The sequence below is a fragment of the Helicoverpa zea genome, chromosome 4, assembly GCF_022581195.2.
Source record: "Helicoverpa zea isolate HzStark_Cry1AcR chromosome 4, ilHelZeax1.1, whole genome shotgun sequence".
Taxonomy (NCBI): domain Eukaryota; kingdom Metazoa; phylum Arthropoda; class Insecta; order Lepidoptera; family Noctuidae; genus Helicoverpa; species Helicoverpa zea.
The window spans coordinates 5,875,889-5,902,771 of NC_061455.1; the positions used below are offsets into that span (position 1 = coordinate 5,875,889).

General features: G+C 36.7%; 1 protein-coding gene across 11 annotated transcripts in view; it reads right to left on the minus strand.

Annotated features, from left to right (window-relative positions):
- Positions 1–14,390, minus strand: part of LOC124629656 (dachshund homolog 2) — a 133,074-nt gene extending 118,684 nt beyond the window's left edge. For 8 of the 11 annotated variants that reach the window (XM_047163168.1, XM_047163167.1, XM_047163166.1 and 5 more), the window contains exon 1: positions 13,777–14,389. In XM_047163168.1, coding sequence (XP_047019124.1) covers positions 13,777–14,342 — 566 coding nt within the window. In that variant the 5' untranslated portion in view covers positions 14,343–14,389. Of the gene's footprint in view, positions 1–13,776 lie in introns of all 11 variants that reach the window. The other 3 variants (XM_047163169.1, XM_047163163.1, XM_047163162.1) reach the window with 2 other exon arrangements.
- Positions 14,391–26,883: the final 12,493 nt, after the last annotated feature.

A 26,883-nucleotide genomic window follows, 5' to 3' on the forward strand; every position in this document is an offset into this window, starting at 1 on the left:
AGATTTTTAATGAACATACAGTTTGCATGTCTACATAAATCTCTGATCTAATAAATGACACAATTTACGAAGGTTCTCAAGAAACTTCGCTATTAAGCAATAAGTTAGGAATAAAGTAGCCGTGTGAACATTATAAACTATAATAAAATGCCACACATAGGTAGTAAACGGCTGACAGAGATTACATCAGGACAGAATTAATATTAATATAAGTTTGGGCGGCATCTTTGTGTGTAGTAAACAATGATGAGTGAAACAACGGGTGTATTCATAAATTTTTCCCTATAGCTGATAAGGTGGACTAGCCCACCGGGATGGCAGGATGTATCAGTAATCTTGTTTGCTAAGAACGCGTGATATGTTTACACCTCATTACCATCTTGATATAATTCTAAAGGGGACACCAGCGTAAGAACTGAAACTCTTCTGTTTGTATTTTAACTCCAGGTTAAATCCTATATTGCCACATACTCTCTGGTAGTTTATGACACACGAATTATACAACCTTTACTTGTAAAAGTTTCAAAATGTAATGTAAGGATAATAATGAAATTTTAAGGTTCTTACGCAAAATCAAACTGTGATTCCTAATAAAATAATTTGTATGTAGGTATACTTATTATAATAATACATTTAGAGCTTTTCTTGATTATCTAGCTCATCTCATATGGCTATCGCATTTCACGTGCTCCACGTCATGTGCATCACTACTTGTCACATTACACGAGTCGACTAATTAATAGACATCGACAGGTACATCACTGGCCGTTACATTCCCAGCGAGCCCATCACTAGTGACTAGTAGACATGTTTACATGCGACTCGACGATCAATTGCTAGAATCGCATAATGCAGTCGTATGTGTGCGATATACAAAACTATTCACTGGACAATAGAGATATCTGATTCGCAACAATGCATATGTATAGGAATTTTAATTGGAAATATGAGAAGCGAATGTTGCGTTGCACGTTGTTTTGATTTAGCGCCGTTTCTATCCTGTCTACGATAGATTGTTACCAAGATATGTCTGTATTCTTTATGGCCATTGATTTCCATATGTAACGAGGTATAATTAAGGAAAAAACAGTGAGAATCGTATGCACACTTGCGATTGCAGTAATGACCTGCTGTCAGTTCGAATTGTTTATTTGCACCGGTAACTGGCATCGATCCTGAATGCTCCGTCTGATGATAGTTAATGTTGGCTACTTTTAGTTCTAGTACCTAGCAAATATTATCTTTCATCAGAAATATGCAGCCAATCTGATCTCTATCTTTCTACCAATTACAAAAAAGTTTGTAAGATATTAAAAATTATACCTAAATGTTTTAAAAGAAAATTAAGTAAATATTAAAAACGAAAATATAAATTCAGAAAAAAAAACTTAATTGAAAATCACAGATGAATTCTTTCCAGCAGAAAATTAAAATAAAATTAACAACGAGTCAATTACGCCCCCAGAACAAAATGAGGTATGTCTGTTATAAAAAGTGGGAGCCAAGGGTTGGCGAATTTCTTTCCGGTTCTGTACATTTGTTTAATTAATCACATTCTTACGAATGGGCCCCTCGCTGGTCCGAATGTCCGAATATTTGGAGTTCTTCTGCTTTACAAAGTACTTCATAAAGTGAATTCGTTTAATAATGATTTAGATCAGAATTCTCAAAAACGAACCTCTTTAATTAAGAATTAAAAATCTTTAACTTTTTAATGCATTTTAAATGTGTAAGTAATATAAGCTCGATAAAGCTATGATAGTTGATTTATAAAGTTACATAATATGTCAAAAGCTCTTTCTTCGCTTAAAATATATTTCCAAGGGGTTGTTCAAAAATACAACAACACAATATTTTACATATGTAAACTATTAAAATAATAAGGTACCTATAACATCAAAACAAGTACGTTTGAAAATGTACGAATTAAAAACTTTATCATAGAAGGGGTCGTATTACAAGTCACTTTGCAACAATCTCGCTTATAATTACGTTAGACGCACAAAACAGGGGCGCTTTTTCGGAACAGAAAACAAATGGAGTAGCACTAGATAATATAGTTTTATTTGGTTGTAAATGGAAAAATACGTATTAGTTTTTGTCGTAAGTATAACTTTTTTACTCTAAATAAAACTACTTTTTCAATCTGGAATCCGAGACATTTATTTTACTGTTAAATTGACAAAAATAAACCAATCTGTAAAGGACTGAAATTTTCAGTTAATGAATCTACTGCTACAAATAGCACGTTTTGAACAATGAGCTTCCAAGGCTAATCTGAATTCTATATATTTCTTAAAAAAAAATAAAAAAAAATAAAAGTTACCCAATTGGTAATTTCGATGTGTCTAATCGATTTGCAACTCCACCGCACAGTGTTGAAAACACGCACTCAAATGGGAAAAAAACATAAAAAGTGCAAAATCATATCGCTGTTACATCTCGAATGGCTGTTTTTTATTTCAATTTTCGAGGGTTCGCTAAACGTTTGTAGCGAACTCTATTATTCGGTTCCCGTTGTGACGTAAGCACATTCACCACTCAACAGCCGTTTGTTATTAAATATAATAATGTATATCATAACGTATTCATATCTATGATCTCAATGAATATGCCAATTCCATTATTTGTGTTGCACGAGATTAATATTTTTTTATTTTTTCTCATTTGCCATATGGCATATGACAGTAAAATATATTATGTTTTTTTGTGATGTAACAGAATCAGCGTTTACGTTCGTATAAAAGTAAGACTTAGGTAAATTTTAATAAAGGTATGAGTAGCTTGTTACGGAAAAACGGGAAAACAAAAAATAAACGTATATGTATTAAATATAGAGTATATTACAAAATTGTCGAATCAAATTAAACTACCAATACAGAAACCCCAAATCCTTATCGAGTCACGCATAGTAAGTATCATGTAATGTTGGAACTATAAAACCTAATAATCCCTTAAACAAAAACGATTTATAACCTTTCTTAACATCGTATTACGTCAGTTTCTATTTACCACAAAATGTTTCATTTGCATAATAGCTTTTTTTCCCGCCATTACTATTTACGTTAATATTCTGATTCGTTGGAGCGGGGGGTCGCACGCACAGAAAACATAAAGACAATTTGTATGTGGCGGCCATTTATGTAAATAAATCTACGATACCGCATTATTACGACAATATGTACGGAACGGGTGTGGCCGCACGATTATCATTATATTTGGGTGTGGTTTTGTGAATGAAATAATTAAATTAATGCACAACGGGTTTACTGACTGTCATTCACTTTACAATTAAAATATTTTTTAATATTTCTGAATGGAAGATAATTAAAATTCGCATCCCAAAACGAAATAAAACAATAACAGAACTTAATAACAATTTCTGTTCGTTTAATCAACAAAACATCAGAAAGCAATAAGCTCTATTAAGAGTCCGATAGAATTTCTCATTTCATTCGTCTTAAGTCGTCAGAAACAAAGTGCGGCCGTCGTCGGTGGTGTTATTAACGCGTCTAAATAATTACAGGGCACATCAATCAGAGGGCATATGCAGATAGAGCATTTTGTGCGAGTCAGCGCGCAGTCGGCCCACTGTGCAACCCTTTCTTTGATATCTGTATGATATTACGAATGAAATTATTAAAACACGTTCCAAAATGTGTGCAGGTAGGGATGGGAAATAGTCGATATTATTTTTTAAAACGTAAATCGTCTTTTTAATTACTGATCGAAAATTATCTTGATACATCTATTTATTCGACGTAAGTAATTTGTTTCGCAAAGTAATACAAAAAAAAAAACATTTAGTCATTTAAGACTCAATTTTTCAATAAATGTACCATAACTTTCATAAGACGCGCAACTCTGATTTTTATCCTTCATCAACATCTACTATCGATACCCACACAGTGGTCTAATTCCTAGCACCAAATACCAATAAAATAATAATATAATCAATATTCCGTCGAGAGGCATGAAGCCTTTGATGTAACGGCTCACCTCGACACACAATGATCGGCACATTTCGTCTAGAACGCCTCAAATTGACCGCAATTAAAAGAACAATGACTAGTTTCAATTCCCCAAACTTAATTTCCTCCGTCGCAAACGTGTAACTAACCGAAAAACGCATTTATAAATAAATTAATACGCTCTGCTTCAGTGGACGTGTTTTGTGTGGGTTGTAATTACTCAAAATATCATGGCGGTATTAGAAATATTTAGGACAAAATGTGCGAACTGTGTAAAATGATCTGCATGTTTTTCTAGATTGAAGCGAGTTTCAGCCATTTAAGTGGATCATCATAGATAGCCTGCTATGAATGCGAAATATTTTTGGTTATGTCAAATCTTAACTCTTAACAGAAAGCGAAAAAAAAATACCTCAAATGTGTTAAAAAAATAATTCTTATGTTTGTACCAAGCTTTCCTTAGCCATGATACATAACATACATAATAAAGCATCCATAAAAATAATTTGTAAGGTTAATTAACAGTTTTATTAACTTCGGCAGCAGAATTTAATTCGGATCCGGTAATTAAAAAAACATAAAATATGTGTATCGACTTATTTTATGTGTGCACGTAATAAAAATCTGTCGAGGAAAACGATATCATTACTTCATGTATAATGTTTTGTTATCTTTAATTCGTTTTACCTAATTGTACAAATCCTCAATAAGAAGTGATATTACTTCCCAAAATTATATTACTAAAGTACCTACTAAATTACAAAATATAAAACGATTACGATGTTACAAAACCGTTAATCTGTCTATTAAAGTAACGAAAATAATAATTAGTCTTTTGGCCGTGACTGGGCGGTGTGGACACACTGGGCTATAGGCACGCGTCAATACTGACGGACATCTTTACCCATCGTCACCACATTACATTCAAACCATTTTACTTTAACAGACCTATACACAACATTGCCACATTTCAAACTTTAAACTCCTCACAATAAAGTTCAAATTACTCATGAACTGTTTTCTCGGCCGCATATTCGATCGGTTGCCTGATGTTACTCTGTCTTTGAAAGCAGTCTAATTAAGTTTTTTAGTACTATTGAAATTCATTGTAGATTGACAGATGGCGCTAGCGGCTATTTAAAATGGATACATCGCTTGGGATGTGATTATTAAACTATTGTTTAGAAGATACATTATGTTTGAAGAGTATGTAAGCACGTCATAGTTATTAGTTTTTCAGAAGAAAATAATAGTTTTTCGTGTTGTGCGGGCCCAAATTATTTTCAGTAAGTGAACCTACGTAAACCTCTGTTACACAGCTTACGTAAATAATTTCCAAGAGTTTTGTATTGTTACAAAAGTTTTTAACTAAGTTTATTTACAAACAGATGATCAGGGGCGGCGACAATAGACTGAATTGAAATTATTTAAATTACGTCCACACAAAAAGCAGATCTATGACGCTAATGAAGATGCATTTGAAAATATGGTAACAATTACGTGCGTGTACCTAATCATTAAAAGTAATTCGCGATCACGTGTTGGCGTGCGTCGACGCCGCCAGCCACGGGAATCATAAAGAATCCATCAAGTTGAGCGCAACTCCGATCACGAAATCCGCCATCAATCATAAACATCAGAAAGGATTAAAATCTACGTTGCACCTTCCGAAGCTCGAGAACCCTTGTTTTTCTCTAACCCGTAAATACTGAGGGGCGTAAGTATGGCCGGGGGGCGGTAAATATTATCAAGGGGGACAGGGGGATACCCCCGCCCCCGGAGGGGGGCACTATCCCTTATCGCGAACGTTACCCTCGCCGCCGGCGGCCGCTAGACCGCCAAAATGTGGGCCAAATCGATTTCTCTGCCCCATTTTTGTGCATCTGGACCGCTATCGATTTTTAACTCACTCACAACAATCGATACTTGCATTCGCGACAACTTTTGAATGTTTTTTTTTTTTAACGAAATTATTTTAAAATACGCATCCTTCGTTTGTGTTGCCGGCTAAAATTATATTTATAAACATAAAAACTATTAATTTTGCAGTCGTAAAACTGGAAATAAAGTTATTTTAAGTACAGCGACGATAATTATATTAAATGTGTCCGTCGTCGAAATGAAATAGTTTTATATCGGCTGTAAATTACTTTAATCGGATTGTGATGCGCACAGGGCGCCTGGTGCGGCCGCCTGATCACTATCGCTACTATGTTGTCGAAGACACGTTAAATACACCTAAAATAATACTTACAGAACGACCACGACATCTTAATGACAACATACGTACAGCTTGCATAATTATAATATTTATATTTCGTACTGATGTCACTAAAAACTGTAACACAGTAAGTAGGTAACCGTTAAACGTGACACTTCAATGAGAGTAAACTTGCTGTTAGCCAAAATGTCGGTCAAGGTTATGAGACTACAATTTCGGGTTCAGCCTCACTCTTCATTGAACACTATTTTATTTTCAGAGTTTAAAATTAAATCTTAATGAAACAAGCTACATCACTAAATTCCCTCCATTGAAACATGGGAAAGGAAAAGGAAGATTATGTAGGTAACCATTTAATCAGTCATTACTATAATTAAAATAAGACAAATCCCTTGAAATTGTCTTCTTATTTATGGTAGTTGCAATACCAAAAAAATTTTAACATAGAGACAAAATGCACAGTTTGGTAATGAATATCTGTCGACTAGGTATGGTAAATAAAAAAAAGAAGAATCGATTCTTCTTCTTTTTTTTTATTATTATTTTTGCTATGCATAGTTTGGTTTAGTTTAATTTAAGTTATTTTTAATTTGAACGTTGTGCGCACCTGTAATTAACATATTTACGCAGGACTTATTACAATTGTAAACTTATATATGTGAAAGTATTTGTAAATAAGTTGTTGGTGTGCCTAAATAAATAAATAAATAAATAAATAGACTACCTTTACACATACAGGTACAACGTATGTGTGTTACATTGTTAAATTTATTAAAGCATGATTTGATTAAAAATAAATAAGAGGAAGGTTGTAAAACGCAGTTTACTATCTTTTAACTGGCAACCTCCGACGCACATTCGATACTCGTCTACTAAGTTTTTTATCGATAACCCTTTTAAATTGTTGCAAATGTTTTATTAACTTTTATTATAAACCGTATATCAGGTTTTAACGAGGGTTTCAGACCGTCTTGAGTAGCCCTTATCTCATTTTGTTTCTTTGTTATATAAACTTTTCTATGTGTTTGTGTAAAGTTGGACTCGCGAACACTATTACTTGTAATTTACATCTCTAGTTTTATGTTTTCTAATACTTTCTCACCTTACTATAAATTTATTATGGCTGCAATAAAGATATTTTGTTACTCTTGTACTTATCTTGCAAACCGTCCGTCGTTTTGTGTACCTACATAGAAAACTTTCAGATTTTCTTATACGTAGAGTTATAATATTTTTACTTTGCCTGAATTATTTTACCACATACATGACATGCTCAAATATGATACAACAACACAACCAACCAATGAAACAACAAGATTTTACCAACTAATTCTTTAACAGTATGTCAATTCCTTGATAACTTATAGTAATTATCAAACACCCAAAATGGTCGGTTTCCTATCCAACAAACACATTCGTGTGCCAAACCAATAACTAGCAGAAGCACGATTAGGTGCACCAACCAGTAAATTGATATGGTATCATGAGAAAAATAAAGCAAAACCACGGTACACGACTTAGTATCAGTTCATAATGGACTAATTGTGCGAATGTATTTTTTACAACGTTTCTATGCTCGCTCTACAACTATAATGACTTTATTTTGTCACGCTGTAACAGCGCACTTAATTTACAATTATAATTAACAGAAACAATCACACTGTCATTGGACGTTTATTATGAATTCACCAAAAAAAAACAGAATCTACCGTTATAACAGTGTATGCAAGAACTGCAATGTATTTAGAATTATTGCTCTTTAAAGTAAGCGCTTTTTATTGTCAATCGCTAAATCAATCTTGTGATCTCCCACGGTGTCGTTTGTATGTTTAGCTTGTCTAACTCTGATCTGAGTTCACGGTACAATTAGTATAAATTATTTAAACTGACAAACGTATGATCTTAATTTGGTACATAAATGGATCTGGTTTGTTTGAACTTATAATTTCGCTGGCAATTAGTGCGCGCGTCTTATTCACACAATGGCGGTTGAGCGAGTCTCGCAAAAACGTCATTCCGCTGCATTTCCGCCTCCCATTGTCTCAGCTCTAATCTGCATTGGATTAATAACTATGTACCTATGTGTGTACAGATAGAAGAAAACTTGTATTTAAATTAACTGTCTCCCGTTATTCTCATCGATGCAACATGTCTTTATTTCTCAGATGCAAGTTTAGCATTTAAAGGGAAAGTGATTAATTTCTGCGCTAACAAATTATGATTCATTTTAGTTAGAGTTACTGCATGTTTGTACGATGATGAGCTTTTTACTTCTATTGAAAGTTTATAGAAGTGTTTGCAACAGTTGAGCAATAGTAAGCAGCAGCCAATGCAATCAGTTAAATTAATGTTGCGAAAATACCATATTGTCTATTTATAAACCCAAGTGTCTATGCAGACAGAATAATAAATACAAAACGTATTTATAGCTCTAATCTATTCTAACGTTTACTAATTAATGTGAACACCGTACTTTCATAGTCTTAACTGGAGCAGCGTTTAATCCATCATTTTCTCGCGGCGTTTATACGTCTGTAACAGTTCATCTCATGATAAACGGCAATGACTCCTTCTTCTTACTATAATTAAACATGATTAGAGCTCAACACATGGTGAGCCGCAATTATAAGACGTTACAACGGCTACCGGCGCACTACGCCACACGCCATGCGATAGTTTCTATCAACCATTCAATATCTACCTAACACGGAAGCGAATTTTAATTATTCGCGCTCATTATTACATTGTCGCTTTTTGTGAACCGATCTTGTTTCGTTAGTTGACCATAACTGTTTAGCATTTACGTTCACCAGTAAAACTGTATCTTTGTGTTATATCAACTGTTTCCGAGCATTCCGCGTCTGTAATAAGGACGCAGCGGGTTCCAGCGACACGTCCCGATGTCACCCGGCCGTTTTCCTGAATGATGTCGAATTCGAGAGTAGCGGGAAGAAAACGCACAATCCGAATCCATTCAAATCTACAGTCATGAATGAACCGAATGCGATAGAGACGGCGCCATACCGTTCCGCGAGGAGCGAGTGGGACGCGATTTCAATAGTACGCGAAACGGAAATAGAGAGGCCGAGATAATTCCGTCTAGCCGGGAGGGATTCCCTCGTGTCACTTGTGTGCGTACGCTTTTTCGAATTGTACGGGAGGACTGGAGTGTTGGCGTGCGTTCCGGGCGCGCAAGCCGCCGACACTCGGAGGGTCCTTTATCGGTGTTCGTTTCAATTCGGAGGCACTCGCATTCATTCTTTGCTTTCCGTCTGTGCCGAAGTTCCCCAGCTACTTGTTGATCATTCGTAATAAATTGCCTCCATGATATTCCCATTGTGGAACAGTTTGTCGCTTTACTGCCTTGAAGGAAATTGCGTTTCCTCAAGCCACTCGAGTTTATTTGCCGTTCAATTGTGAATGTTATTCGGTTGATTGTTGTAAATTTATTCGCGTTGGGTGGTAAAGATTAATCGAGGTATGAAGGAAGTATGAAGTAGATTAGGCAAGGTAGAATAATTTGTTTGCAGTAAACTGACAATCGATATGCGGAAAGCTAGAAAGTAAAGTTCCATTCGTGTGTCTGCTTGGCTATGCTAGGAAACGATCATCGAGGCGTGAGGAGCGGCGCAGTGGCAGCTACCAGCGCCATACCGGCGCACACGCATCCCTATACAAAAATCTAAGAACCTTCTTTCTAAGAATCTTTTCTAAAGCTTTAATTACTTAATTTTATGTGGGTATTAAATAGGTAAATACCCACATGGGATATTTCCAAATCTTCTTACTTCTTAAATTACATTAGTTTGATTTTTGAAAATTATGCCAATTGCTAATTTGTTGCTACATTAACAACTAAATACTCAATCTCAACAAAGTAGCAAACTTAGCAACAGGAAAACGTGTTCTATCTATTTGCGATTTACTGATTTTCACTTCCAATCTTACAAGTAATTGATCAACCATAAAGAATTAAATTGATAGGTACAATCACGGACGGAATTGTTAACTACCTATAAATCAAGATTTGATTACCTTTATGTACACAGAGTAGTAAAGAATTTACACTATTTATATAGAACATTTAGCACTATTTTTATTTAATTGTTCTTATTAAGTACCTATATCTTGGATCATCAATGGCTGATAAAAAGGTGAAGGAAAACATCTTGAGGAAACCTGAACTATATAGTCTAAAATCACCAACCCGCATCGAGCAAGCGTGGTGATTAATGCTCAATCCTTCTCCGTGTGAGAGGAGGCCTGTGCCCAGCAGTGGGACGATAAAAAAAAGGCTGTAACACTAACAGTTATTTAATTGTTAACCTGTCTAGATAGCATAACAGAGTAATTAATTAATTTGGCAGCACACGCGTCTCAGACACTGCAATGCAGTGTCTTGGTTTAATATTTCAATGAGAATCAGTGCTTGGACCAACGCCAGTCGGAGTCCGGACAACATTCATGATAATAATGTATTCTATGTACATGTCTATATCAACTATGTGTCTAAGCAAACAAATCATCGTGCCATCCGCGGGCTGGGAAACAAAGCTAAATAAATATTCAATAATAAATCTAATTATCGAATAGTCTAGGATATCCTACTGCCTATGTAATATGATACATAGGTAAGAACCTAAATATACCGGCCTGTCTATCCCCCCTTAACCACCTAGGTTTTCATTATTAAAAATCCATAGATTACCTACATAAAAGTAAAATAAAACCTAACCTTATCCGACAACGGAAACGGATGTACAAAATCCTTAAAACTCCAGATCTCTTTAAGTAGCCTAATTGAACACAAATACGAATTAAACAGTAAACAGAGGACCTTTGTCGTTTTCATAACCAGTAAATATACAACTATAAGTTTTTTAAACTAGCAACAAAAAAGCTTGAGAAGTTTTTGAACGTCTACCGGCTCTACAAAGGTAATGAGATAGTTATTTCAGTGCTTTGTTTATTTACAAAATATCACTCCGTTTGAAGGCGGACCATCAAAATGAGTCGTAAAGCTGAAAATTCCATAAAAAGTCGTGTTGATGACCTCCGTAATTGAATCTCGCTCTTTGTAGCAGAGACAATGGACGGAACCCTGCGCTTTGAATCTATTGATTAAAAAAAATAAGCCGATGCCAGTAGCGCCTTTGCTTTGTATGCTTCAAGTGCTTTCTGTACTTCCTAATTAATTAAAAGTATTCAATATCTAACAGGCAGGGCGGCCTGAATAACATTCAAAATATCTGTACAGCAGTTTGATAAATAACGTTGTATTTATCACAATTAATAATATTGTAAAGCTGTGTGCCTACATACAGCAGGGAATTAAAATGTCCTAAGTAACTATCCCAATATATCTCACGAACTTATTATTATTACAATTACATGAAAAGATTTTAAAACTGCATTGTGCATTAAGTCGCATAAAAGAGTTATAGAAGTAAAGTCAGGACACCCGTGCAGTTCCTCGCCAGTAACATGATACCACTCGTTTATCTGCTGTCGAGCAATTATTGAAGCGTGAAAAGGAACGTCCTCCTATTATTTACACTGCGTTTTGTAATGCGGGCGTTCCGTTTTTATTTTAAAAAATATCGCATTTCCAAATGTGAGTAGTGACATCCATTAGGTCTGTGTTTGAATTGATTAATTTAATAAATAGATGTTAGGTTCTTAAAGCAAGATAATTTTAATTATTTGTTAACCTGGATTTATTATTTTGAGACCATAGTTGATTCATCATTTCCCGGTTTTATAGTTACAATGAATTTTTATACTTTATTAAAATAAAATCACAAGGTATTTCATATCATTTCACAAAATCGATTTATCAAAACAATAAAAATAATTTACCCAGTGGCCACAACAAAAACTGTAGCTATCCAAAATGTTTTTATACCGACTGTACTAGCTGTATAATAAAATAGCTGAGCAAAATAGTTATTTTATTTTATCAAAAGAAGTCAGGTATAAAAAAGCGAATTGTTATTTTTGTTAGAAACAAGATTTCTTTGTCGACTGTATTAGCGGAATCGTAATACTGGAAACATGTCAATACGAATTTCGTCTGATTCAACGACCGCCGGCGACTGGCCACGTTTTTTATTTATTTCTACTCCGATTGGTATTTCTTATGATATTTCTTGTGATCTTTTATTTTGGGAACTTAAATGAGTCATTTTAAATGAACACTTTCACTGTGATGACAAAAGTAGTAATTGCTTTCTAACGTTTGAATGTAGTGCTGCAAGTTTGAATGTAGTCTTGCTACTCTATCTTTGACATTTTTATTTTAATAATGGAATTCATACCTATCAGAAATAATTACCTACAATACCTACCATGTATCTAGGAAACTATTTTTACTTCTGACATAAAGTTTTTTAAACTAACAAATAAGGTAAAGCAAGTTATTGGAAAAGTTTAACATCCAGACTTCGAAGTCTTCTGCAATTCTATCAATCAAACAATTATTTTGTTATTGATCTTGGTAAATAATATCTTCTGCAACCATTAGGTTTAGTTATAGATTTACTTAGCCCGGATTCAACATCAATCAAATTACCAGAATCGCGTATGACATCATTAGTCATATGAATTTAGTGGCTAGTGATTTCATACGAGCAAACAAAAATTGTGAGTCAGACAACCGCTCGCGTCTCCCGAACGTTTCCGCTGTCCAATACATAAACAAACATTAAATATTACACAAAGCTTCAATAACAACAAAAAAATTAAACTTTACGCCTCCCAGACGCATACTTCCTGACAACATTACATTTTTAAAAACACATTCGGTGAAAACACCGATATAGGCCTACCGGGCCGCCGCGCGACCACAACAAAACAACATTTTTTAATCTAACTTTACCGTTTGTAAAAATTACTATTTAAATATTTAAACCTCAGCCGCTAATTAACTGAGATCTAACCCTTCCGTCGCCGGCCGAAGCTCACTTTAATATTTAACCCAGTGGAAATATTTTGCGCGTATTAAAATGTAAAAAAATAATGAATGGTGCGCTCTCCCCGCGGGGCTGTATATGCAGGCGGTAAACCGCTACACTAGTATTATTTTATTATTTCGACCTTGATGACACTTCCTGGCTCATCCTTTTGCTAATTATCAAATATTCTAATTGCCACAACAAAGTTATCTAGACAAAACTCGTGTTAGATCTCTCCATCTAGATTATTTATTAGGCCTATGTTCTTTAAACCATTTATATTTATGAAGAGATGCAGCATGATAAAAATAAAATTCACCACTAGGTATTTGATTATTTTTGTAGCACTTGCCGATCAGCATCATGAATCATATAACTGACATCTGTTACAATAGTTTAAAACCCGGCTCACATGAGGCTAATGTAGAAAATATAAATAAGTAAGTAGTGCTTGAGGATTTACACAAAACATACTAGGTAAACGAAAACTTGAAATAAATAAACAAGCCAATTACGGTGAAATAAAAGAAATGATAGTCACAGGCGATACCTACCTTCCTAACGGGCAGGCTGGCTGGCGCACAGGCCGGTGACAGACATGTGACAGGGTATAGTGCGTGAGTGAACGTACCTTGCCGTGGTGCAGTCGCGGTACAGCACGTCGAAGTCCTTGCACGACAGCAGCTTGCAGCGGTTGACGCCCGGCTGGATGGCGCCCAGCCCGCGCAGGATGCGCACCTGTTCCACATTGCACACCAGCGGCACTATGTCCAGTCTTTTTAGCTTCGTGTACACTGTGTGCAGCCCGCCCACCAGGTGCTTCAGGAACAGCTCGAACGCCTGCGGCAGGCACAGCATCGTGTCGCCCTGGATGATGAAGGCCGCCACCTTCTGTCCGCGGTAGTCCACCAGCTTGCACTCATTGGCGGAGGGGTCGGAGGTGGAGATGGGCGGCGGGCTGCCGTAGCGCGGCGGGCCGTGGTGGTGCGCGGCCGCCATCAGCTCGAGCGGCGAGTGGTGCATCATCTGCAGCGAGCCCAGCAGGCCGAGCCCGGGCGGCGGCAGCGGCAGCCGCGGCGCCAGCAGCTGCGGCGGGCTCAGCCCTCGCGCCGGGGACGCGGCCTTCACTCTCGGCGAGCCCCCGGAGGAGCCGCTCACCTCGCTCGCGGTCGACGCTGAGTCCACGGCGGACTCCATGCTCGCAACAGACTACACACGCATCACACACCCGTCGCGCGCGCTGTTCCGCGCAACAATAAATAAAAAGCCGGAGCGAAACGAGGGCGCGGCCGCGTGCGCGCGCCCGCCCCGGCCGCCCCGCGCCATTGGTCCGGCGCGGCTGCAACTCTTCTGCGATTGGGTGGCGACGCTGGCGCGGAGTCTCCGCCTCTTTTTTCGTTGCGTTGCGTTACAAACGCGCGAAGAAATGTTCCTGTTTCTTTTGGGTGTTGTGTGTGTCGGGCGCGTCGCGCGTCTGCTCGGGGGAGGATGATAACAATGTCACCGGGAATCAATATGAGCCTAGATGCCGCCGCGGCCCGCGCTCGCAACACTATAAATACTCAATACTACAATCTTGTATAATTACTAACTTTGATTATAAAGAGGAAGTCTACGATTTATTTATGGGTCGCAGTAATTTTATTGAGCGAGATTTCTGAACTCTATATTTTGTTCTATCTGAATAGGATAGAAGAAGGAAACTTTAGATTATTTTAAACAGGAATGAGTAAAGACATTTTTCGGGCTACTAGTGACACTTAAATATTTTTTTTTTAATTAAAGCATTTTTTTAAGTTTCTTAAAAGTAGCTTTTAAAGTCTTTAAGAAAATGACAAGTTACCTAATCTAATAAGAGAAAGGATTCTTTTTAGTTAAACATTTTTAAAGGAAATTTTGTAAATTTTTCCTACTTACGGGAAATTTTAATTTTCTAATATTAAGTATCTATCATATTTTGTCATTTTGATTGTGTTCATAAACTTTTGAAGCTGACTGTACTATCTAACTAGACATTCTAAGAAAACATTTAATTTGAAAAAGTTGAAAACTTATGGGTAGGTACCTAATCCTTTTCCTTGCATAACTAGGTATGTATCTACATAAAAATTAAGAAGTACCTAGGTAGATAGGTAGGTACCTACCTACCTCCCTTCAATGTTTCAGTAGATTTTACTTTTTTTCAATTTATTTCTTTGAATGAAATGGGATGGTTGGGCGTTCATTGGGGGAACCCTGCGGTCAGCAGTGATATAGGCTGATTATGATGATGATTTTTAAACTACTTACTATACCTACTTAGGTATAATTGTATCAAATTAATTACCTACAATTTATGATAAGGTAAAGCCAAAAATTATACCATAACGGATGAGGTTTATATTGGGTAGGTAGGTATAACTGTAATGGTACCTAGGTACTACCATAGGCACCTAATGGACACACTCAGAGACATTTAATGGTTAGGTACTTAAGCGTGCCTTAGTGCAGGATTTCTATGAGAATCTGTCACTAGGGAGTGACTTTGGTACTTAGGTAAGTGTTTTTTTGGAATACCAAGATAAATAATTTTATGATGATTTCTTTGATTTAAATTTTGAAATAAGTAGGTAGGTAGGTACCTATTCAAAAACACATTAGTAGTGTTGCTAGCTATTAAGTTTAAGTAAATATTTTGTCTTAGATAGGTAAGTAGGTACTTAAATAAATACCTAAGTAGCTACTTATCAGAACATATAACACTACAATTACAATACAAAGGGTATGAAGTGTCGAAACAATAGCGATCTCAATGATCGACAACTTAGCGAAACTCCCGAACGCCACTCCAATAGGTTCCGTCTCCTATACAAACATTACTTTAACACTACATTACCTTAAGAACACGCTAATTTCAACCTTATTTTTAGGTAGATAAGGGTGGTGTGTAATTTTGTGGGAAGCAAAAGTTATTGTGGTTTTCAAAAGTTCTTTGTTCAGGATGTTTTTCAATGATTATTCTTTATAATATTGGTATCAAAATCAACATATAGATGCAGGGGTGAAACTTTTGTATTTTTCAGTGTATGGAGTGTTTGTTTGGTTTCAAAGTAGGTACCTATGGTTTTTGTGTAGTTCGCTTTGTTTTAGTTTGAGAGCCTTGTGAATGAGTAGGTACGTAGCATTTCTTAGGAGAAGTTTATCTTTGTTATTTTACGAGTGCTACGACATGCTGCGAGTCACTGCTACAGTGTCAAGTAGACAGGGCTGCAACATGAGCTACTGCTGGCTACGAGTGCTACGACGCACTGCGAGTCACTGCTACAGTGTCAAGTAGACAGCTCTGCAACATGAGCTACTGCTGGCTACGAGTGCTACGACGCACTGCGAGTCACTGCTACAGTGTCAAGTAGACAGGGCTGCAACATGAGCTACTGCTGGCTACGAGTGCTACGATGCACTGCGAGTCACAGCTACAGTGTCAAGTAGACTGGTCTACGCAATATGAGTCACTATGAGTAAAAGAACATGATCCACAAGTCGAAAACTTCGATTAAAGAACTTTATAGCAATAAACAAAGTAGGTAAGTAAGAAGTGATAAACCCATCATGAGTAACAACGAAATATTCCGTTCAATACTAATCTCTTATCAAAGAAAACATGTTTTTCAAATTCACACTAATCTATATTTACGTAGCCACATTTAAGAAACCTATATTCAGTGACGTAAGCGCATACAAAAGATAGATCTTAAACCAAAGTGTAGGCAGACACACTACTAACGTACATTGATGGGTACTTAGTTAAAAGGAAGGTATGTACCTTTATAGTCATGTTTTCAACACTACATAAGTCGAGGAAAAAATATATTTTTCTGCGTGATTATCAATCATATATCAAAGATAATGAGATGTCACTAGGGGGCGTTGGGAACAAAGAATGATGTTATCTACGAGCATATTTACCCACTGAAACACTGGGTAATTCATGGTAGCTTTAAAATTGTTTCGCATTAAAAGTGTTTGTATGTGTACACGTATGTATTACGAACCGAACTGCCTCGTTGGTCTAGCTGTCGCAAGTGCGGCTGCTAAGCACGAGGTCTCGGGTTCGATTCCCGAGTCGGGCCGAAATCGCTTTGTGGGTTTTAGAAGACTTTCACAAAGCAGCCCGGAGCCTGGAAGCTGGTGATTGATACACCCGTGCATCGGAGAGCACGTAAATGTCGGTCCTGCGCCTGATCTCTCTCCGGTCGTGTCGGATTACCGTCCCATCGGACTATGAGAGTTAAGGAATAGTGAGTGCACCTGTGTCTGCGCAAATGCTCGTGCACTATAATATGTCCTGCGTAGTTGGCTAATCTCCTTACATGAGAACAGTCGCCGTTGCCGATAATCGGCTAGGAGGACATCATCATCATCATGTATTAAGGAAGATAGTGATGGAAACATAAAGAGTAACATTTTTGTACAATCCAAAATTAGGTTCCTTTCCACAGTAGCAACAATGCCTTCTTCAGACTAGGATTTATCCTCAAATAGGTGTAGCAAATAAGAACTATCTTAACACTTTCTGCTAGCCTTTTTTAATTTTATATTAATTTTACATCTATCTAAACAAAAAAAATAGATAGATAAAAGAGTAGTAGCAACAGTACTTTACAGTATTTTACTTAGAATGACCCCATATAAATGAGGACATGAAGTAGCACTGGACATTAGCTTTACGAGCTCTTTTTCAGCGTTTCATAAGACGATGTTTTTTTGTTTTCTGAATGGAAACCACCCCGGGCGCCTTGGACGCGAGTGTGTGGCGGGAGTCCACTCCACATTCAACGCTTTTTATTATTTTATGTTTCGTTATATATTATTTAGACCAGCTGGACTGTCGATTCTACAGTATTCTTTTAAGGCGTAACTGTACCTAGTGTATAGATACTTAGGTACTTACATATTTTTTTTCATTTATTTATTTCACTAGATATTTTCTACATTTTTAAATATTACCTAAATATAAAAATAAACACTTACAAATATAAAAAAAATCTTACATAAGTATTACTTTTACGAATGTTAAATATAAATAAACAAAAGAGGTACTTACCTCTAGTGATAGCGTCAAAAGTGGAATCTATGCAATAGGTACAATATTTTTAGCCTGTATAACACACGAAATGAATATACTTACTTATAAGTGAGTACGTAGTTGTTATCTTCATATAAAAAGTGGAATATTTTCATCGCCAGATAATCTAGAGTTCTCTTTATTAACAAACAAATTAACAGCGCTTAGCCACTCGTTATCTTTCACAACGTCCCTAATCAGATTTCACAACATACTCATATAGGTATTTGTTTATACATAATTAATTTTAATTAATTACCTGCCACCTATTTATCTGGGTCGCAATGTTTAAGTATGTAGGTTTTCTTTTAAAATACCAATTTAGGCTTCTGACTAACCTTCATCGGGTAAGGGCTCATTTTTATAAGAAGCCACTTAACGTATTCGGACACTCAAACTGAATACTGAAAATCAAACAAGATTGTATTTGTATCTATAATAGGTAAATAAACTTTGAAATAAGAGGGAAGGCAAGATGATTCATCCTAACTACCTGATACAGCGATTTTATTATGGAGTCATAGAATAGAACTAGTCAATGAGAAAAAATAGATCAAAATAGAATCCAATTACGTTTCTTATAGGAATACTTACAATGTACATTTCCAATTGGATTAACAAAACATAAAGATTATTTTTCATTCTCAATTACCATACCGATATTTAAAAAAATATTCTTTGGTTTTGCTTTCGCAAAAATAACTTTCATCTTCCCTCCATAAATGAAAGGTCTGCAAGTTCCATCGACAAGTTCTAAGTTTAGTATCACGTAGCGCCATCTATCGAAGTAAAGTTAAACAAGAACGGCAGGGTTCTCTTCCGACATTGTATTTGATTGAAGCTCTTTGAATGGCATCTTTTGGAAAATATACTGATGATACCATTATTTATGTGGAAATGCATAGTATATAATTTGTGAGTAATGTTCTAAAATGTACCTCCATATTATGTATTTTCTACTTTGCATTAAAAATAAGCTGTGAAAGTTAATAAGTGCGTATCTTCTTTCCAGTTCAAAGAACTTTTTCATCACACTACTTACATAGTTTCTTAATAATATGCTTGTTAAGTGTTAAAAATAAGCTTGTTAATATATTTAACGTCTCACTAATTGCTTATCCACAACTCTTACCCGGTCAAACCGACTAATCCCACCTCTACACAAAACTCACATTGCTCACACAATTCGAGCAGGCGCCACAAACCACTAAAGTTCATCCATTCAAAAATCAATGTGCATTAATCGAAAAAGCGGCCAGTCCGTGGAAAAAAATGAAGAGATACAGGGGGATTAGCCCACAAAAAAGTATCGGAAACAAATGGTCTTTGCCGAGCAATAAATCGAGCTCAACATTGGGAAGCTTGCAACAGACTGTGCATACTCGTTAAACTTTATTTTTATATTAAAGCCGTAACTTTGGGATGCGACGGCCAACAACTGTAATCCCCGCTGTGAAACGTGAAAATTTTGCATAGATATTAATATTAAATGGAATGCTCCAGATTTCGGATAGGTATTACAAAATTGTTTTATTAGATAGATTAAAATTATTGTAGGTAATAGCTGTTATCTATGTAGGTAATAGAATAACTTTGAATATTTGTAAATCAAAAGCTTCGGCGTTTATTAGGAAGGAGTTCTTTTTTAAATCATTTAGACTGGAAGAATTATAATAAAATTCTGATTTAGTTTAAGTGAGTGCATAAGTACCTACTGGTTAACAAAATCAATTCAAAAAACACAATTTGTTCCTATTTACTTATTTTGTATTCACAAAACTGTCTCAAAGAATATCTACCTAACTTTTAGTCGCCTAAACAAATGATGAGTGAGTTGAACAACGATAAAACCGCAGGCTATAACCCAATTAATTACATTGCTTTTCAGCTCTCGGCTGGAAAGTGCAGTAAATAATGCAACCAATAGGTGCACGGTATGCTCTCCGATCCGGGTTTCATGCATTTACTCGTGCTCGACTAGGAAATTAAATTTGTTCACAATGCAAGGTGCCACCGCTGCGCTTTCGATAATTTATGTTTTCACTAATTTGCTTTCGGTGGCGCTTTGTGGGAACCTTGTTATAGTAACGCGCCATCACTCTGTTGTTATAACTAATACCTACGGCGTATCTACCTATCGATATCACTTTATTTCTCCTATTTATGTTTAGTTTATAATAAACTAAAAATGTTTAGTTTCTGATACTCAAATTATTGGGAAGAGCTCAGATTAATGTGAAAATGTCAAACGAACAATCAGAGCTATAATCTGAGACTTATTTTAAGAAAGAAAGACGCCTTACATTTTTTTCGCCACACCGTTGCACCTTACATAAAAAAAATTATTGGCCGTTTTGATTATTTGATATTATTTGACACATTATTAAATGAATTCCGTACATTATAATGCCCATATAATTTTTAATTTGAAAGGGAAGATAATGTAAGTACCGGTTTAGAAAAGCGGTTATCCCCCTCAGGAGGCCGAACAAAAACGTTAGCACACCTCTTAGTCATCAAATGTAAATTCTCTCTGGTCTGCTTTGAGATCGTGTTGCTTTTGATGTAAAAATCATACGTCTCTCCCTGCAAGTATCTGACAATATTGACACGGCTTGCGAACACCTAGACGCGGTAGCAACTACAGGGAATCATTATTCAGTTGGAATTTCCTTTTCTCACATTTTCGCAGGCGATATTGTTGCGAGAGTGCTTTGAAAGGAGATTTGATTATTACCTAATGGGAAATATTAACCGTCTTCTTCTGAACTGAACGTGATGACCATTATGTCGCCAACGTAGATAATGATTCACAAAATTGATTGACCAACAGCTGACTTGACAATTACCTACATAAGTGTAACAATTACCTACAAAAAGAGCACAAATGGGTGTTATTTTATTCCAGCACCTTTTCTTAAACATACCTCTACTAATCAACCTCATGACTATCCCACCTAAGTATAAGAGAAGACTTTATTAGCTCCAATAACCAGCAAAGAGGTGTGAGTAAAGTGCAGGTCACCGATCACGCAGCCTCCGCTATCTGTGCGCCTCAAGATCCCAGAATAGTCGTCCCCCGCACACACTCGTAAGGGGCAACTTTATTATTTTTCCAGTTTTCATCACTTCACGCTCCGTCTGTCTTTTGATTCAATGGCTGTGTAATGTGCTGTTGCTGCATTTATTTTGCACTCTTACCTTAGTGTTGCCAGTTTATTTTGCATTCTCTTGGTGTTGCCAGTTATTCCCCAACGCTTTGAAGTCAAAGCTCTTTTGACTTTGCGAGGCGGCTTAGTCGGCGCTGACCGCAGTGCAGTATGAATGATACTTTTTACGCTGAATAGTCTCGTGTACATTTTTTTAGTTGCACACTAGATTTTTGCGGCTTTGTGTACTTTATGTTCTACACTTATTTTTGCTCCTCTGAAGCTATCAAGCTGCAAGGATGTCTAGGGATACGTGTATCGTGCTTGTTGAAAAAATACTCCGTTTATTCGGTTTATTCCCACAATAGTTTGTGGATATCCCTTCATTGGATTGTATCATATTTTTGGACTCTACAGAAAGATAAACGGGTATCTAAAGTACCTACCTACCCGCTTAAAAAAAATAAAAGAAAACAAGAGAAAATAAAAATTATAACGGCTAACAAATAACGTAAAGTACCAATATTATTGTAGTAATACTGGTAATACTAAATTACATTTAAGTAACATAAAGTGCTGATATCTGATACGGGCGCTGACGTCACATTTAATGGAAATAGATGAAAAATTATTCGCACTCGCACGTATTGACTCTATAGGTGCCTACAGTGACGGGATCGGGCAGGCGCGTGATCCCGCGAAATATGATACAGGGCTGCTGCCGATAATATCATCATAAATGTACATTTTTCGTTTATTTCTGCGTGAACAATTATTAAATGTTTAATTAGATATCGGAAAACAAATAAATTATCGTGGAAAACTCACTGAATGTTAATCATTTTCATTTTATACCAGTGGGTAAATGGTTTTTTATATTTTCATGTTGGAAGCGACACTACGTTAATCGTTATGTCCAATTTTTTTTATTACTTATGTAGGTAATTGGCTGATTATCTACCTCGTTTCTTTAATAGTTAAGTAAAATCGAACAGATTTTTTTAAAAAATAATTTTCATAATCAACAACTCATGGATGAATATAAATTAAACTTGGTGTTCAACCCTAAGCAAGCGTACGTGTTCGGAAACGCGGAGAAGTCGGATGTCAACGCGTGACGCGCTTTGAATGTACCTCCGCGGTGGCTCGTAATAAATACAATATTTTTATCGGGCACACGCACTCTCCGCCCGCAAATATTGTGTCACCGTAATCTGACGCTTTGCTCAACTCGTCGACTTAAATTTCAAGATGCTCCACTTCATGATTCAATGATCAAAAGCTTAAGTAAATTACTAATAACATGTGAGGAAAATTCCAAAATATTGACTTCACGGAAATGCGGAGAAAATATTGAATGATAGCACTCTCCATATTTATGTAGCGTTAAGTAGGTAAATAAGTATTGGACGTTAGGTAGGTATCCCCAATGACGTCACGTCGCTTAAAGTAGGTATAAGTGGTCAGGCATTAGTTTGCGTTAATTAGCTTAATTAGGTACTTGGTAAAAAGCGAATAGGTACTGAAAACAGATACAGATTGAGAAGCTGATTCACAGTAGAAGCAATAAGCTAAGTAGTAATTTTCACTTCCTTGGATAATTTCAAACAATAGATAACTTAATTTAAGACGCGATAAAAAAATCTTAAATGATATAAACTCAAGTTCCTCGATATCAGTTAAGTATCTTCAACACGCAAACTTACCACGTATTGCCCTCTACCTAAATTCAATTGTAAAATATCACAATGGGCCATCCGTCAATCGATCACCCCCTTGCCAATAAGTGTCATCCAAGATTCTATCTTTACGCATTGAATAAGATAAAGAAATACTACGGGATTGTATACTTTTTCGTATTTTGTAGATTAAGTAGTATTTGCACCGTGTTTTTTTTATTTTTATTTTAAGACTCCCCAAATCGTTGTTCTGACATCATTGACCGAACCAGCATGTTGACCTGTGCATGTGTTACCTATTAAGTACTCATGCCTCTAGGAAAATACATAAACCGATTTTTATTTCATCTTGGTGAACAGCAATTGAAAAGTAAATAAAATATTTCTACTTACCCGTAAATCAGGCTGCTGCGTACCTTAAAAAAAACTTGATTTTCTTGTGAAGAAAATGATTCCTGAAGATCATTTTTTTAAAAACAATATTCCATAACGACTGTTTCCGAGTGAATATACAAAAGGAGTTTTAATACGGGTGCGTTCGCGATAACCACGTCTGTGTGGTTTAATTTGAATTTTTGCTACACTTTCGTTATTTGGTCAAAGGGAGGCTTAAATCTTTGATTGATCACATGCAGTTGGCACCGCGGCATAAATGTTGAATGTACCTACGTATTATTAAATATAAAAACACCTGATAGGTAGTCTTTTGTACTAAGCTTTCCTGCCTAAATATGTTTTAGTTTTTGAATACGTATGTACTTTTCCCAGCTTTCGAATACATCCTTACAAGTCCCAAATAGCACAGCACCTGGGTACGTAGGTATCTCGGGACAGTCTGGTCAAACTTCATGAATATCTCACAGATTGTAATCTAACGTTATTCAGGCCGAGCTTTTGGTGCATTTTAGTGAATTTGGGCTAACAGCGGTATTTTGCATCATACTTGCATAGGTAATATCTTGAATAGAACAATAGTAGGTAGTGCTGCAAGAGTCGGCAACTAAATCCTCATTTGCAGAATTAATTAAGCCAAAGACCAGAATAGCCGTAGTCTAAACCTATAAAAAGTATAGTTCGGCCATTCAGAGAATGCGTTCCTGACACGTCGCGATTGAACTGACGACGTAACTACATTCATTGATTATTGATATAATAATGTTGTTTTAATGCTCCTCAATTGTTAAAACGGTAAACAACCAGCAAAAATATTTTTATCGTAACTGCAACGCCATTGCAAAGTTACGTCGTCAGTTCAATCGCGACGTGTCAGGAACGCATTCTCTGAATGGCCGAACTATAGTTACACCTACTACTTATGTACAAAGGTTACAGGATTACAGTACAGAGACTACGTCTGATAAAGACATAAGATTTTACAATTCTACACGGGCCCGTCATCATATCGTAAAGTAAACATCGTAAATCAACAACACAAACTCAATGTTTCCAAACGAAAAATATTTAAAATTCCCCAAGGAAATGGCTACTCGAAATGCGTAATTCGACGTAGCGATCCCCGGTCACCGGCTAAAATGTAAAATGGCTCCCTTGCATTTTTTCCTAAGTGCCATAAACTATGACATTTATTACGGTCAGATCTGCCTCAACCACTATTGATAGGCAAATGAGAGAGTTTTTTAAAAGAAAAACGATGTCTGCTTTTTATGTGTTCTTTGGATAAGGATGTTTTAAGAAGTTGCGACTTGCTTGTTCGTAATGGCCGATTTTCTGTGTTTTTGTCTCCGCGCTGCTCTTGATGGATCCTTCTTTGTGATGAAAGTTCGGCTGTAGGCCGCGCGTAATGATAGAACTTGACCATGACTACTTACAACAACTTGTGCACCAACGCGATCGTTGTTTATAAAGTTATCATAAGCTATAAGTAGGGAACCATTTAATTAGCAAGAAATATTATTAAAAGCCAACCAATCTTACTTATAGCAAGGGTTCTATCAGGATACTTTATTTTATACTTAAGCTCTGAAAGAATCTCAAAATTGAGCTATCATTGTCGATAAGGGCAATAACTCAAAGAATAGGTCAAGCACAATAGTGAGTGCCACCGATAATCGTATATTAAGGCCCTTATCCCTATGAGCACCTTTGCCACAATAGAAAGGAATATAATGTCGAAAAGTGGCCACATAAAAATGACATACGGTTGCCGCGTAGGTTTGGATGGCGAAAAAATAGCGGGAATAAACGTCTAGCGATATGGAGATGATAAAAATATGGCTTCAATATTTAAAGGGCTGATATAATAGCGAGAATATAATTTGTTTCCACAAAAATGTAACTTGAATGATGTTGTTATGATTGTCAAATTCGGAAATGATGAGAAAGTCCAGAACAACAACCCTCTTTTTTCGGTGCGATGGTAAAATCGTTTTTCCCATCAGGCGGCAAATGCGAAATCGTAATAAAACTCTCCATATGATATGTAAAGTAGCCATAATATTGAAAACTTCCAAAGTCCATCAATAAATGTGGCGCTGCGTGGGGAACGTTACCTACACAGTCTTATGGTGACTAGTGTTGTATCGCGTTCCTATGGGTACCGACATGAAAATATCGATGACAACAAACTGAATTAACATTTTCAGATTAATTGGTTAGGTTTAGGTTTTATTAATTGTCAGTTTCTAGATTTATTAATAGAGAGACTGCTCATTAAGACAGGTACCTAGGTACCTATGTACTGTAGATGCTGTTTCAGGAAGGTTTGAAGACTTTAAGATGATGAACGTTGTCGACGATATGAAGAAAGTTGAACCAGCGTGTGTGCATTATTATTCCGAAATGATAGTCACGGCTGGAAATATTCTAGACATCGACTGAAAAAAAAGTGAGCTTGTTAATTTACCATACAGTGGCCCTGACTGTCATTATTGCTTTCTTAACGTATTGTGTTTGATTCAACATAGTACAACCAAACTAAGTGACCAAAATAAGTACCTTATTGTGTAAGGGATTGTTCACACCAAACGTATTGTCCGCCGCTGACTGTGAGTATACTCACTGTCTGCCCCAGTGTGAACGTCGACTCAATCTGCAGTACCCGTACTCACCAAGCCGACAATAAGCTATAGCGTACGATGCGCTACATGTGTGAACAAAAGAATAGGCTCGTGTAGGTTCACACTAGATGCGTACGCTAAGCGGCTGACTATTCTACACATAAAAGAGCTCAGTATTTGAACCCCCCAATCTTCATACATAACAGATGCTATGTCTTCCCAAGCGCATCTTCGTAAGTTTCTATCACTAAATTCTTCTGAATTCGCATTCCAAATACATTCTCTAGAATGTACTTCTGCAATAAACTTTTCGGTGTCGAACATCGCGAGGTGTCACGTGTCACGTCTGTCCTCATTGAAGTTTGTTTCTCGAGTGTATTGCGGCCGAGGCGCGCGGCGGTGCGGGCGCGGCGGAGTGGCGCTATTCGGCAACTGCGTCCGCGTAGCCAATCCGCGTCCGCCGTGCATAGTCGCGTAGTAAAATAATCGGCCACTGAGAGTCAGCGACAACAGACGACGTAATAGCGTATAGTCGGTTCGGTGTGAACGACAATTTCAATATATATGGAAAAGCAATAAACTGCGTAACGCGCGCTCACAGTCAGCGGCCGACAATACTTTTGGTCTGAACGATGCCTAAATATCGACAAAACACTACCTATCCCATCTCTAGCCCAAGACGCGAGGCGTCAAAACGCACGACCGCAACTATCAAAGAGAAATCTTTTCCGTGTATCAATAACGTCGATCGAGCCGTCGACTAGACACATTGCGCTCTTTATGTCGCTG